This window comes from Triturus cristatus, chromosome 10, assembly GCF_964204655.1.
Source record: "Triturus cristatus chromosome 10, aTriCri1.1, whole genome shotgun sequence".
Lineage (NCBI taxonomy): Eukaryota > Metazoa > Chordata > Amphibia > Caudata > Salamandridae > Triturus > Triturus cristatus.
In genome coordinates this window covers 181,316,344-181,332,457 of record NC_140593.1, presented here as the reverse complement: position 1 = coordinate 181,332,457, position 16,114 = coordinate 181,316,344, and the positions used below count along the sequence as shown (strand labels likewise).

At 40.3% G+C, this 16,114-nt stretch overlaps 1 protein-coding gene across 15 annotated transcripts in view; it reads right to left on the bottom strand.

The window, feature by feature from the left end:
- PHF14 (PHD finger protein 14) overlaps positions 1–16,114 on the bottom strand; it is a 1,035,579-nt gene that overhangs the window by 618,613 nt on the left and 400,852 nt on the right. Inside the window, exon 15 of one of the 15 annotated variants that reach the window (XM_085630780.1) lies at positions 10,283–10,453. The exons of the other annotated variants lie outside the window; for them this stretch is intronic. Coding sequence (XP_085486906.1) covers positions 10,418–10,453 — 36 coding nt within the window. The 3' untranslated portion in view covers positions 10,283–10,417. Of the gene's footprint in view, positions 1–10,282; positions 10,454–16,114 lie in introns of those variants that run through there. 15 annotated transcript variants of the gene reach the window in all.

The following is a 16,114-nucleotide window of genomic DNA, read 5'->3' as shown; positions in this document are numbered from 1 at the left end:
GGAAGTTAAAGGTCTGCTATCTTAGGTTAGGAAACGTACAGTTGCCCAGTAGCAGGCAAATTGCAGACAACTGATTGTGTTTCATAATGTGAAGAAAGATCTGAATATTTCCAAATAAAGTGGCAACAGTATCAAAAAGAAAAAAATGAATGAGTTGGACTAACCTCAGTGGCAAAAGTCAAAGGGCGGTGTTAAAATGTACCCAAATGGAGCAATGGGATGTCAACTGTTTGGAAGGGCTCAGAGATTAAACTGGAACAGAGGCTCATTTATGAAAGCAGGAAAGGTCTTAGAAAAAAGGGGCATTGGGATGGAAACAACATAAATATTTTTACATTAGTTGGCATGCTTATGTGTTATATTGTTCTTTGTCGGAATTGGTGTTCTGCTAGAATTAAAAAAAAAACTTAACAGACTACTTAACACACGCAAGATGTCACCTTGCGAAAGAGTGAAAGATCTTTGTGCACTAATCGCATCATATTTTACCATGCCGAAGTAGGAACGGGAAACTTGTGATCAGGGAATTTGTAATTTAAGGATGAGGGAAGGATGAGGGAAGTAGGAATCACACCGATAGGCCTGCTATACTACACAGTCGCTCTCACACTCATAAAACGCCTCTGCCGCAAGAGTCACAGCCCCAACGGTGTATATGTAGTTATCAAAACTACTTTGTTTTGCTGTGTCTGGGAGGTGCTAAGAAGGGTAATATACATATTGGCTCCTCCCTTAATCACACAATCGACAACTCTGTGCATAGGAGAGTCAATGTATTGAGGGAGTATCTAATAAGTCACAGATTCGCATATACCTTTACACACACAAAAGTGTATTTGTCTTATTTCTCTCTGTGGTGGTGGTGGTGAAAGTTAAATCTATACTCCGTAGGCGAAGCGAATATCTGAGCCTATCCTCACCCCTGGCATGTTTTGGCCAGGGGTCCAGGAAGAGAAAATTCAACTACTGGAAATGGTATGCAAACATGTCAAATTAATTTCTACTGCCAAACACCCACCGGAAATTCCTATGGTAGTTCCGACTTGTAAAACCTGAATTTCCTGCATTAGGCTAACTAAAATAGTAGGGGAAAAATTATCAACTAAGAGTTTGTTTCAACCCACATGTTGTGCACTGGTTTAAAAAAATAAATAAAGTAGTAGTAGTTTGGTTTTAGCACATGTGGCAGCCTAGACCAGGATTTCTCTTGGTGCATAAATGGAGAAAACAGTCTTACACACCACTTTTGCTCATGTAATAGGAAATGGAGTCACCAGGGCTTTTAGCAGTAAACAGAGTTAATATTTTACACCAAGCAAAATATTGGAACAAACTGAATTTGGTATATTTTTAATATGTCTACTTAGGAAGAAATGAAACAACTACAATTTCTTATTATAAAGTATATTGTGCTTAAGGCATGTTAACAAGGGATGGTCATCCTTTTCTCCTTAGTTAAATATTTCATTACTAAAGAAAGATTATGCATAAGTAAACAATGTCATATGATTTTTGCCATCACTTAAAAAGTAAATGTTCTCCTTTTATATCTACTGTAACCACGCTGATATAATAAGGACTGGAGAAAAATCAGTGTCCTACCTATTGGACAGGCACCAAAAATGGTGCTAAACGGCATTTGATCCATTTTTGCACAGAACAACAATCACATCATCTGGCCACTGATCTTGGAAACACTGTGAACACCTGAGGGATATGCACCTAGTTCAACATTACACACTACATGCTCTTTTTCTGAGATAGGAAAAATGAATACAAATAGCGGACTACTACGAAATACTATGCACTGCAATGTGTGGACTTGTCTCCAGCTAATAATAAGGAAGGTCTATTGTTGCAAGGTACAGATGAATTTACATACGCAAAACACATTTCTAGCCATTACTGCACTAAAAATCAACAATACATGGTGGTCGTAGAGACCTCATCTCCTATGAAAAGCTACAGAGTTTTGGTACTGCACAATTCTGTATAACCAGTTAAGGGCTAACCATCCTGGCTTTCAATTATTCAAGTTTATCTGAGTAACACACAAAATTATTGAGCAAATTTACCAATTAAATGAAAAAACATCTCTGTGTTGCATTTCTATCCTGGCATGGCAAACAGGTACCTTTTGTGTGGGAAGGTAACTAACATAAGTTTGACTTCACTAAAAAGCTATGTAGAGTTTCCTTGAGCTACAGAATAATAAAGTGCTAAAAAACATTTCCAGATATTTAGAAAAACGATTAACAAAACGGATAAAAAGAATATTTTGCAGATCAACTACAAAATACTGGGCAACATAAATGGTCAAGATGATCAAAAATATTTATTACAGCTTCTAGTGGAAACTAGAACGGTGTACTTGGATGCAGCGAACAGAGGCCCTTAGTCGCCAAACACAGGGGACGGGGAAAAAAAACGAGAACATTGATAACAAGGTTATGATACGTCCGTATCTCAGCTTCAATTAAGAAAACAGAAAGCACCTTGATTAGTTTTGTCTCAAACATCCAATCTTGGTCTCGTTGTTGAGATTGCTTCGCCAGTAAACACAATATCCCTGAAACCAGTGGATTAGTCATTTTGTACACTTGTAATTATATTTGGTTGGTGGAAAAGATTAAATTGACACCTAATGATGAAACACTAAACACTTTCAGAAGACAATTTGTATAGAAAGTGACAGACAATTACTTGAAGATAGTAAAAATCTGCAGTGCCATAGATGATGTCGCACAATAGACTATGCCATGAACCTCCTTAAGATCTCTGTCAAGCTCAGTTCAATGACTTGAAGTTTTCTTGTTTCTTCTAAGCAACAACTCGTGACAACATGCTCCAATGAATGGTTCAAATTTGGTGTAAGACTGAATGCATACATCTCAATTTCTGAAGGTGCAACTGTGCACACAACTGACTAAATGTATTTATTTATTTATTTTTTGAGTTTCATATAGCACAAACTTGACCCGAAGGCATCCGGCTGTAACCGCTTTACTGGCAATATTAAAATAAACATTGGGAAAGCTAATCAGTCTCGGCAATGCCTGAGCTATTGACAGTGTCAATGTGGAATACATCGCTGAAGCGTGCTGGACCTCATGCTTTGAAAGCATTCACCGGAGAAACCCATGTCTCAATTGCACCTGTACGGAGCCAATTAAATGTGTTGGATGTGAAAACACCTTTTGAATGGGCCTAGACGGTGTGCAGTATGGCGTTTTTTGTACCCCGTACGATTTACAGGGAGAGAGGTGCAGGGAGAAAAAAAAACAGGTTTGATACATATGCAGAACGTTGCTGCATATAGCCCATGATTAAAACAAGTAAAAAAATAAAAATAGTACTGGCATATTTTAGGAAGATGTTAACACAATCGGATTTGGGGTATGGGTAGTACGGGGAGATATTTAAAATATTTTGGATACAAAGATGCCAACTCATCTGAAAGGATGTTCAAAGGTTTTCCAGGGAAGAAGAAACTACGATGCACGTTCACATTGAGAAAGGGATCCACAAGCTGCTAGCACACACACAGACACACCCACCCCAAGCAGAGCCTGCACCTCCTGTGGCTGAAACAGAGAGAGGGGCCCAGGATTCCTTTCTTTTTCAGGGGACAGCCACCTAGATTTTTAGGAAGGCTCCCTTCCTCTCTTCTATCGGAGCATACCTCTGGAGGAGGGAGTTGCTGCCGCTGGCTTTAAGATCACATTACCCTTGAGACTCTGGGACAACTCTATTTAGAGAAGCATTAATATGGATTAGGAATGCTGGTTTTCATTTCATATTGTTTTTAAAGAATGAACCACAATCAAATTTAAAACAAGTAACAAATTTGTACAGAAACAGCATGAGGTCAGGCGAGGAGGGTAATAAATACACACGTTACTGCACCATCAGGAGAGGGAAAGAAATAAAAGGCCTGCGATGGGTGAGAGAAGACAGAGCTTGTGAAAACACAAACCCTTGAATGGAGTGTTCCACGACAAAGAAAAACGTAGCTCCCAAAATGGGAGCAGGGGATGGACACAAGTACTTGGTCCATGCTCTGGGGGAGGTGCTCTGGGGGAGGGCTAAACACAAGAAGAGGCGTGATGCATGCAGGGCATGGACAATAGATACAAGATGGATCAAGCAAATGTTAAGCCTATGGGCGGGTTGAAGCCCACAGATTTAAAACAACATGCCTCTTTGAGACAGCGCATGTGCAGTCAAGCCAAGAAAGAGATCCACATGCCGTCAGCATATGCATGGACACATCCACCTTGCCCTGCCTGCGGCTGATACAGAGGGAGGGTCCCAGAAATCCTTCCGTTCTCAGAGGACAGCTGACTAGATCATTAGGAAGTCTTTCTTCCTCATTTCTATCTTTTTTTTTTTTTTTTTTTTATTTTTTTTTTTTTTTATTCCTCATATACCAAGAAATAAGGGCGATCTTGATGGGCGGCCATAACCTCTCCTCCATGGTCAACCTATCCCGACCCTGGTGTTTAAGGCCGATATGGAGAAAAAGGAAAGGCTCAATCCCTCAAGCCATCACTACTTCTACAGTCCACTTCTCTTCGCGACGTGATATAAACCAACATCGAATTGAAGGGACCAGCCATGTAGTGCCCAGGTGAAATCATTGGAATATTCCCTATCTGTTCCGCCATGCAACCAAGGGTGCCCAAACATTACCATAACTATTACAGTCACATGCCATATCAGATTCACAAGTATAAATTATATGTTTCAAACAATCTGAAAAAGTAGGGGCATTTATGTTTTTCCATGCTCTACATATCTCACGTCTTGCCAGAATAATAACATAAAAAATAAGTTTAGATCCCGGATCGTTAAGATGGTAATCAATATGTAATCCGAACATAATCAAACCTGTGGTAATTTCGATCTGTTTATCAAGTACCTCAGCTAGAAAGGTTTGTACCTTTGCCCAAAAAGCTACTATTTCAGGGCAACTCATGAACATATGATAGTCATCTGCCGATGGTAATTTACATCTTGGACACTGATAATGTAGACCTGTAATCTTAGTTAACTTTTTTGGGGATAAATATACTCTATAAGTAGTGTATAAATGGTTTCTTTTGAGAAGAGCCGATTTTACCACAGCATGTAACATAACGTGAGAATCTCCCCATAATTTCATCAAGTTGTTTAAATCAATACTAATAAGATTACCCCAGAGAGTATGAAGTTCCGATTCTGATATCGCTTCTGGCTCAAGAATAGCCGAATACCAGAAAGACACCTCCTGATTCAATACACCTCTTCTGGATACAAAATCCTCATTTCTATCTGAGCTCACCTCAAAAGGTTCTGCCATTGGCTAAATATTCACATTACCTGTGTGACATCAGAACAGCTCCATATAGAGAAGGATTAATACAGATTACTACGGATTCAGAATGTCCGTTTGCATTTCAGAATATAATTTTTTTATAATGAAACGCAACAAAATTTAAAACAATTAACCAATTGGTACAGAAACGGCACAAGGACAGCTGAGATGGGGAATAAATAAAGACACATTATACACCATCTGTAGTGGAAAAGAAGGGTTGGGGTGGGTGGGAGGAGACTGAGTGTGTGAAAACAGAAGCATTCATATGGAGTGCTCCAAGACAAAGAAAAACTTAGCTCCCAAAATGGGAGCAAAGGATGGACACAAGTATTTTGTTTATGCTCTGGGGGAGGGCTAAACACAAAAAGAAGCATGATGCATGCATGCCATGGACAAATAGGGACAAAACATATGAGAGCGACGATGGAGCAAGCAAATGGTAAGCCTATGTGCAGGCTGCAGCCCACAGATGTAATACAATATGTCTCTCCAAGACAGCGCATGCGCTTTCTAGATGAGACAAACGTATGTTCTTGAAAACCTAAAACACAAATGTTGTATTATTTCAATGTAATGTAAAGAACAGAATAAACAGTTTGTGTGACATACTGGTTGGGGCCTAGTGAAATCTTGCAATTGGTATAAACAAAAAGCATAAAACCAAAAATAGAAATAAACTGCTTCTGTGATTTGCTCAGGTTGACTGGTCTTTATCGTTCATGTCTCAAAACTTGCATCCTAGCTACAGATGCTATTCTGGCCACCAGGGCAAAATTCTAACTTTTAATTAATACTGGTTCCAGGCTAACATGTAAACCATCGCGCTCACTGCTTAGCTTCCCAATTTCCAGTCCATAGGCTCAAATGTTTTTAAACGGCTAGACACGTCTTATCGGTCGTCATATTACTTATCAAGTTCTGTAACCTCTTTATGAGCACAATATCGAGTGCATAAGTAGCGGACATACAGAAAAAACAGACTATTTTTAATATTGCAGTGCAATTTTTTTTATGTATACAAGACATATAGGCAGTTTTACTGGTACTAAATAAACTGATTTTCTCTATGTTAAGCAGGAAGGAAAGAATAGTAAAAAAAGAAATTCTAGGTTAAAATACGTTCTAACCTAAAGTACAAGGCTATCAATATAGAATGGGTACAAGCAGGATCCTGTGAATGTGCAAGTAGGTGTGTCGTAGTGTGTGGCTACTGACAACGTATGGAGAAAAAGCTCTCTTCAGGCACATTGCTAGAAATATTTAAAAAACAGACCTGCCACGGAACTGGATGTCAACAGACGTGAACGTGGTTAAAGAAAAAAATATTCACCTTCTGCTGTCGTCGGCACCACACAAACCATAATTACACTCTAAGTGTCTCATGGAGAAACACTGTGTGGTCTAGGATGTCACACAGCTGCTGTTCGGCATCAACAGCAATTGATGACACACTACATTTTGGGCTGGGTTATGTCCACTGCCTCATTTCCCTTGACATTTCTCAATACAGAGGGAGGAAGAGTATTAGAAGATGAGCGAGGTGAAGTAGAAGTCAATATAAAGTGGGGAGCGGAAAGAAAGCATTTATCAGAAACTATATCATCAAAATAAAAAAATGTTTAATGTTTACCGGTTCCCCTGTACACTCAGCATTGTTTGAAATATTTCTCCAAATATACTTCAAATTTGGAGGGTGGATATTCACATATTCACAAAAAAACATAACATGTTGAACAAGCAAAAGTTCCACCGCTAGAGAGCCGAGGCACGTCAGTAATGTTTTGAAGAGGCATACAAAGAAGAGAAAGTGGCTGGTTGCCTGTATGGGAACATAGACCAAAATAAAACTTCACAGCGAGTTGTATGTAAATATAGTGGTGCTTTTCAGCATCCATAAAATTCCACCCACACACCCCTCTTTCTTTCACGGCATGAAATAATGTTTCAGGGAAAGTAAACATAACAATTTTACCTATTTGTATGCAACACTGCAAGAGTGGGGCAAGGAGGGAGATAGCCTGCTTTCTTGCCCTGGATATGAAATTAGGCATAAGAATTACATAACTGAATTTGATTTCTATTCTTTCAATATGTCCACAGTAGCTCGCTAAAATATTAAACTGCTATCCCTAGCAACTATTGGTTTTATATACTGAAGGATTTCTAGAACACGCGGCTAAACTCCAAAGTCCCCTTCAAGCCCCTCAACATCACCTAATCTCTTCCCCAAAAGTTTTCAATATAGGCAAGAGCACACCAATATTCCACACTAAAGTGCTATACTCTTCCAAAAAGGCAAATTAAGTTTTTGGAGTCTTGTCTTCCACTTTGACTAACTATCGACAGAGACATGATTCACACTGCCACCTACTCCTGTAAGAGTATCATCTTTAATCAACAATCAACTGCCTAGTCAATTGAGTTTTATAACTTGTAGACATATAAACTCAATTCTACGTTTGAGACCTTCTATAGTGTCTCTTCTCTACTTCAGATGGGGAACGAGGTCGACAGAATGCAGGAGGCTGATTGCAACGATGGTGGGGAAACTCTGAAATGACCTTAAAAAAGAAAAGTCTGAGATTCAGTCTATTGATTATCCTCTCAAACTACTAAATTATGGATGTCCGTTGAGGATACATAGTGTGTTTACCACCTTGTCTACAATAGCTACCAAAAAAGCAGTCCAACATTCTTAGGAGCAGGAATGCACTGACTCAAGGGGTGAGGACATTGTCTGGGTCCAAATCTAGGCATACAAGAGCCTGGAAGATACTTGTTCACCTACCACTTTACAAACTGGCCCCTTTTTTCAAAAGTAACTATTTCCAGTATTATTTTTCAAGATGGAGAAAGACTCCACATCAACTCGAGTTGTCAAATGTGGTAGGATCAGCATGATCTATCTAACTTAAAAGGTGTCTGGTAGGTGAGACCTGAAAATGCCTTTCATTGCATTGGTTCTATGCATAACAAAATAATTTGATGCTGCATGGTCAATTAAGTGAGACAATTTACAATTTTTTCTCAACGAAATTCCAGCAATGACAATTCCAAAACTCTTAAGCATCTATGCAACGAGCCTTACAGGCTCCACAACTAATCACAAAGATTGACTGTTCCAGAGGCTTCGAAGGACAATGTATATGGTGAAATGTCACTTCTGCATCTTTGTGACAAATGTATATCAGGGAAGTAATCATCTGAAGATCAGCTGCTGTCAGATCATTTAATATTGTCGCTGGGACATATTCAAATCAACTAAACACAGCAAATCAACCCATCAGCGTTTTTGTCAGCTTGAAACTTGTCTACATAGTTTCCTCTGTTTTTCAGAGTAATGATCACCAAATGTGCTGATGTTTAAGTCGTACGGATCCTGGTTATCAAGACAGAATTAAATGTTACAAGATCTAGATAAACTGTATTACTCAAGTAAAAACTATTTGGACATACAATTATGCAAAAAATGTCTTCGGCCTGCATTGTTAAATTTTCTCTATACACACTGCAAGCGGTAGTGGCATCAAAGATGACATCCATGCTGCTGCTTTCACAGCACTGCAGAAGACACCTATGGCCTTGCCCCTGGTGCTGAACAGAGACCAGGAAGCATTTCATGGACATCTACTAAGTTTAAGGTACCTAAGCTCCAAAAATGGCTTTCAGTGCCAATGTCAACTGAACCAAACCAGAGACGCTCAATACAGGAACAGGAATGAAGGAGGCAGGGCAGGTGGAAAATGGTACCTCTGAATTGTAAAAACATTACCAGCACCCCGGCTCTGAAGGGACCAGAAAACTCCAGAAGAAAATTTAAAGTCACTGCTCACAACGGGAGTCCCATGCAAAAACTAAACATCACTCAGACCAGAGACCCACAACTCACCTTTGACCAAGCTGCATTGGAATTAGAGGATTAAAGTGTGTCTGGGTCTGAAGGCAGTCACTGCTGTCATACAAAGAATTATCTAAAAATGTTTATTGCATCGTACTGCCATTATGCTCCAGCCAATAACTTGCATTTGCATTTCCCGTGCCTAGCCAGCATGAGCAATTGATTTGGTTGTCTCCTTTCTTGTATTACTCATGTTTTCTTGTGTTTGAATGAAATGGACTTTTGTGGGACCAAGAACTCTATTCTTCTTGCTTTTGGGCCACCAGTTCTGCTGACAGCATCTGTTGGGAGACCGTGACACTTGAGCAGAGGAAACATTGCTCCTCAAGCAGATCGCTCACCTGTCGAGCGGCAAATGAAACCGTTAACCCAAGCCATGTATAGATATTCCCTCAATTGACTTGCTTAGAAAGACAAACTGCAACAAGATTTGCAACTGCGGATTTCAAAACGGACTCCTAAAAATGGCATACATGGGTCATGAAGGTTTGCATTTGAATCATGTCACTCCAGTTGTCACAGTACTTCAATCCTGAAGGCTTTTGCTTACATAATATTTTTAATCAGTAACAAGGAAAGCAAACAGACATTTTTGCATGGTCACTGGAACTATTCATGGGTCCAACAATTGCATTCCTTAGTCAACTGGATGCAGGCGCTGAAAAATGAACTGAGGGAAGAAGAGTGAGCCACTGCTGCAAAAGACCTTCTTGTGCCCTTAAAGAGTTGTTGTGATATTGAAGAAAATATGGACTATGCAAAGAAAATAGTATACATTAAAATCCCATGTTTTTGGTAGCAAACATTTGAGAATTATGTTGTGTATTATTTTGAGATGAGTGAAAACAATAAATAGTAGCCGAAAAAAACTGTTATCCTTTTTCTTGTCTTAGTAGAGAGCAATGGCCAAATAAAATATCTGAAAACAGTACAAAGCTAACCATGCTTCTCAAACAGACCTTTTGGGGGACTTTAGCAAACCCATTGTCAGCATAAGCGGAAACTCACAAACGCAGGACACAGACTGGTGAAACACTGAGGTATTTATTTAAGAACCAAACAGACAAGGTAACCCGCACAGGACTTCACACATACAAACAACAGGCATTAGTTGGAACTGACACAAAGCAAGATAGCGGAAGAGGGGTTGTGCAAGTGCTTCAATAGAGGTTCCTCCAGTTGGTAGTACGTCTCCTCTGCATATAAACAAACAAAGGGAAAATCAGTGTTCCTGTCCAAAGGGAATGCAAACAAAATTAACATCAAAACGCTCCATGGAAAGTTCACAGCTCCCACCAAACAGAATAAAATGTTCAAACACAGGTAGACAGATCAGGGAGCTGCAGAATAGCATAGAGCAACTGATGTGCAGGTGTGAGATATCGGTCTGAGGTCAATAAAGTGACTGAGAAAAACACTATTAACATCTATGCACCGGAGTAGAAGTCAAGATACAGCAAATCGACAGTAACGCACAACATAAAAATAGCCATTGTTGGACTTCAGTATCTTTGCCTCAGGTAGAAAGAGTACCTTCTCCCACTTTTCATGGCATGTTGGTGTTAATTTAGTATTTGCAACCAACTACATGACCAGTATACCATGGCCTAGTCCAATATTAATCTAAGGCTTTAAAGTTCCAGCACAAACATTATAGGAGTTCAATGGTCAGATAGCATGCAGTAAGGACGGTGATCAGAGTATGTTGCTATCTAGCCACGTGGAGGTCAATTTACAAATTATGATTACGAGGATTAAAAGTGCAAATTATAGCTGCAAAATCACTCTAAATGCACAGACACAGCCCAGAGAAGCGAGGACCTCTGTCTTTCTTGTGGCAATCATTATGAGGCTAGGACACGAAAAGGGAGAATAACCGGAAGGAGCAGCTGAATGCTTTTGGATCACGAAGCCACACAGAACTCCACTGAGGTACCTTTAGTTCATTTTAAACAACATACAGTATTTTAGAAATGGCTCCTATTTTATTTAACAAATACTCTGCACACACACTACTCACCCATTTCTCTTGGTGAGAATTTTTTCAATATGGTTTAGGCTCCCTTGAGGAGAAGTTTATCACCAGCAAGTTGCAAATACATGTGCTTCAACACATGAGGCTCCATTGCAGCAGAACTGAGGGGCACTATGCCACCACTCAGAATCAAAAGTATACACTGGTGGCAAGAAAAGACTAGTGTTGCACCAAGGGAGCTCTGCAGTTTGAAGCACTTGTAATGGCCATTAACTATACCAATATTTATAATATCGTGGAAACCGCATTGTTGGGAGAAAAAGTTTCTGAATCGAGAAGTTAACAAAGAAAATCAAGGACACGATGTACTTTCCTTTAAAATAATTGTGTGGCCAGTCTAAAGCATACATTACCAATCTATTCTTTTTAAGCAACTTTGCTTCATAATTCATTGCGTTACAGATTCTTGGAGCAATGAATATAACTGATATCAAAAAGAGGCAATTCAACAGCATTTTTAGTGAAAAGTATTGCATTTGAAGAGAGAAGAAACATCTTTGGACACATTCTGTGGACAACATTCAAACACTTAGGGGAAGAGAGTATTTTGGGGTAACTATGTTAAACTGCAGGATGAGAAGGCAACATTTTGTGGCCGGATTCCATTCATTTGGTTTAGCATTTTTGCACTGAAGTACCTAGGAAGAATAAGCAGTTTGCCCATCTCTGACAACACCACCCCTAAGGTGAAGGAGGCGATGTGAAGTACACCTTTCAGTCCCAGCCATCTTGATGATGGTAGGGGGAGGGGAACTCCTTCAATCAGGGCTAGGTTTATGCCCCCTTCCACAGGAGGGTGGCATAATTAAGGGTATAGTCACCCCAGGTAAGGTGCCCATTGGTCCTACCTGGCACTGCCTTAAAACGTTCCTAAATTTAGTATTTAGATGGCTCACCCAGACTATGAATCTAATTGCTGCCAACCTAAGAAGACAACGTGCATCAAAGATGTAATACACCTATTGATTTGTCTCCAGCCCTACCTGCCTGTCTCCAGCTTCAAAGGCCCTGCGAAGAAGACAACAGGTGTACTGTAGCCAGTGGCTTCAAAAACCCGAGAAAGGCTGCCTGTTCTTCAACAAAGATCAGAGACTCGCAAAGACAGCAGATCTGTCCCCAAGAAACCTACACAAAGGACTCCGGTGCCCTCCGGATCCAGGAGTCCTGTCAACTCTGCAACAGACAACTCCGGCCCGTGTCAAGGTGGCCCACCATTCCAGAACAGGTTCCCCAAAGATCATGACCTCAAATTCAGCATTGGCTGACCCCTCCCGGACTCCACGACGACGCCTGCACACTGAATCCAGAGCTCCGCCCCCCCCCCCCCAGCCGCAACCGGCACCAGTGAGAAGAATCCAATGTCCAAGGACACCTGTGCACCGAAGCCTCTGTGCCTTGGTGAGCTGAAGCGAAGGTGCCCCTACGACCCTCAACTTACCTCTGCTGTCACTGGTCACCCTCCTGCAGCCTATGTTGCGACACCTGCAGAATGTTTGTCCAGCTGAGTTTCTCCACTGAAGAGCATTGGGCGCCTGATGCTGTGTTAGTGCCCTGCATCCGGTCACTCCTGTGCCGCTGTGGGGTTGTGTATGTTTGGTACTGCTTTGTGTCCCCTCCTGTGCTTGCTCGAAACCCTCCAAAGCTTGGCCCTTGCAACCGATTAACCTACTTGCCAAGCAGTGTGGCTCTGAGGACCCCCAGTTCCCATTGAAACGCATTGGGCCTATAATCAAATTTGACCACTGCACCAGGCCGCCACTTCATGCTTACCTGAACCCTGCCCTCTGCTGACCTTAACCCCTGAAGACTGGAACTGTATGTTGGGTACTTACCCGTAAAACCACATCATTGATGTCCTCCATAGGATAATATTTAACTGTTTGAAAATTGCATTGTGCAGACTTTTAAAAGACAAAAGTAGTTTCCTGAAAAACGTACTTGCCTTTTTGCGAAGATCTTGGTCTTAAAATAAAACTCAAACTAAGTTTAATTTTCTAAAATTGGTGTAGATCTCCTTTTTGAGTTGTGTGTCCCTTATTGGTCTATGTGTGGGCAATAAATGTCTTATACTCCTCTGTAATAGGCCTATGGCTGCTCGCCCACACTACCACTAATAGAGCACTTTGGGTTTACATTGAGCCCTGTACAATTCGTGGGAATCTTTGGACTCTGTGCACGGTATAACCACCTAGTCGCATGCCATATACTGAGCCAGGTTTCTACATCAACAAACCACTTCCAAATTATGTGCTATATTTATGTTTTTTATCCAGTTGATCACTTGATTATTTGATGCACTTAGGGGAGAGGATGTGGTGTTATGGGCAGAGCTGCTGACTTTGAAACTTTAACCTGGTTCCCCAGCTGCAGAGTTGGCTCAACATCGTGTGATTCTTTGCAAATTGCTTAATATCCGCATGCCTAAAACCAAAATTAATGTGTCCTACTGTAATGTAACTGATGCTCATGTAAAGCACTCCAATACCATTGGGTCAAGTTCGTGCTATATAAAATTGCAAACAGTAAATTAAGAAAAATACCCGTTTTGCACACTTTTTCATTGGGCTATGCTTGGGCTACATTTGGATGATGTTTGTGCTACATTTGGGCTCTGTTGTCTCTCAAGGCCATCTTGGGAAACATTTTTGTTAGGAAGCTCCCTAATTTCCTCATTTACTGAGGTATTGCTACTAGAAAATGCTTTCAGTTTTCCAGTTCAAATCCATCAAGACAGCGTACAGATGTGCCACCCTTTAGGCATAACTTCAGAATGTTACCACTCTAGTTGCACATTAGAACACTATGGTAAAGCTGCTGATCACCAGAGAGTTAACTGGCAGTCTGCTGAGATTGCATGTGTCAGCCTGCATGTCCGAATATTTTAATGAAATAGAAGAGGAAGATATTGGGTAACTAATTTAAAATGTGTCCTAATTCTGCTTTCCACAGCACTAACCATAATTTCTATAACAAAATTAACCCTCTCATTTTGTTCCTTTCTAAATGAAATGTTTCAGGTTTTACAAGTTTGATTCAATCAAGATGGCTTCCGGTGAGCCACACATTTGTGTCAAGACTGTTAGCGCTCCAGATGCACATGAGAACACTCTGGGAGGCTGCTGTAGAACACAAGGGAATCAATATAACTGCCAATATGTCACATTTCTCAAGTGTGACATTTTCATAATTTCAGTGGAATTATGAGTGACATTCAAAGACTATGAATGACACTTTCTTGCAAGCAAAATCGTGAAATGAAGACGTGGGAAACATATAAATATCAGAAATTACACACATTTGAGCAATGAGAAACGCTAAGAAGATCTTAAAACTGCTGCAAAGCATCAGAAATGGAAGGGCACTGTGGGAACTGACTGTACCGAACAGGATGCGAGTGGCCACAGCGCGGATGACCGACAACTTTTCACTCTGCAGGATGCAGAAACACATCCAAGGACTTTCTTTGCTGCCACAATGAAATGCATGGAACAACATCTTTCGTGAGATTCCTCCAGTGCATTAGGTGCATGATCTTAACTTCAATAGTGGAGACGCAACACTAGTAAATACACCAGGCTCACAGTCCTGGTTTGTTTCAAGCGCACTGACTCAGCACAGTCTGATCAGGACCATGCATTGGACTGCAGGCATTTCCCTCGAGGACCTATTCTTACTTTGCCAGTCCACAACGCAAAAGTGTACGCATTTGCACGGAGCTATGCCCTGCTGGAGCCCCCCTGTCCATTTTCATAACAAACATTCATAGCTGCCAAGCTTTCATATTTCTTATGAGTGAAAGTTCTTTGGTTTCAGTGTACTTATGAGTCATATTCAACAACCAAATGTGTCACTTAAAGTGAAACTTTCTTGCAAGTAAAGCAAAGCAATGAAGTCCATGGAAACACATAGCTAGCAAGTTTTCAGGTTGCTTATGTGTGACATTTCGATTACTTCAGTGCACTTATGAGTGGCACTCAACTGCCAAATGTGTGACACTTAAGAATGACACTTTTGCACCAGTAAAACCAAGCAATGAAGTTCACGCAAAGGGATAAATGTCATAAATTACACAGTTTTCAGCAATGAGAAGCTCTAAAATATCTTGAAAGTGCAGAAAAATGGCTTGAAACACGACTTCTTATTAAGAGGTAAGAGTGATTGGCACAAGCTAAGTTGTGAAGTGCGTCCTTTTAATAGGTCCATAAAAAACAAGTCTACACTATGTACAATGTGATTATATAAATACATTTTGAAAACAATTCTCTTATGATGAACACAGTCTCTGCACATTTTGCCGTGACATATAGTACTGAAGTCACTATTCTCAACTGTGCCAAGTAGTACTCAATTTCATTTCCCTCTAGTTACACCAAAACATCTGCATGATTGCATTAGGCAACTGAGGTTTTGCAATGCAAAAGAGTGCAATTCTCATCCATTTCTTTATCTTGTATGATTTATGCTCTTTCATTTTGGAGAATGCCATTTATTATCTTTTGACATCTGCATTATCAAACTGAACCAGATAATTTATTTGAAGACTGGCTTTAGTGCATGGCATCTGAGAAGACCATATCTTATTTCATAGGATGCTGACCGCTTAGCTTTAACAGTAAGTCCCAAGTAGAATGTTAATTCAAAGGGAGTGGTTCCTTAATCATCTTTCTGTTTTCAAACTATTTTTTTTTTATAAAAGATATTTTTTCATTTATGAAAACAGAAGCTTTTCATTTGCAAGCCTGGCAATTTCTCCTATATGTACCACCCATTCTTTCGCTGTGTGAAACAGCCCATTTGTGCAGTTCGTCTGAAATATAAATTA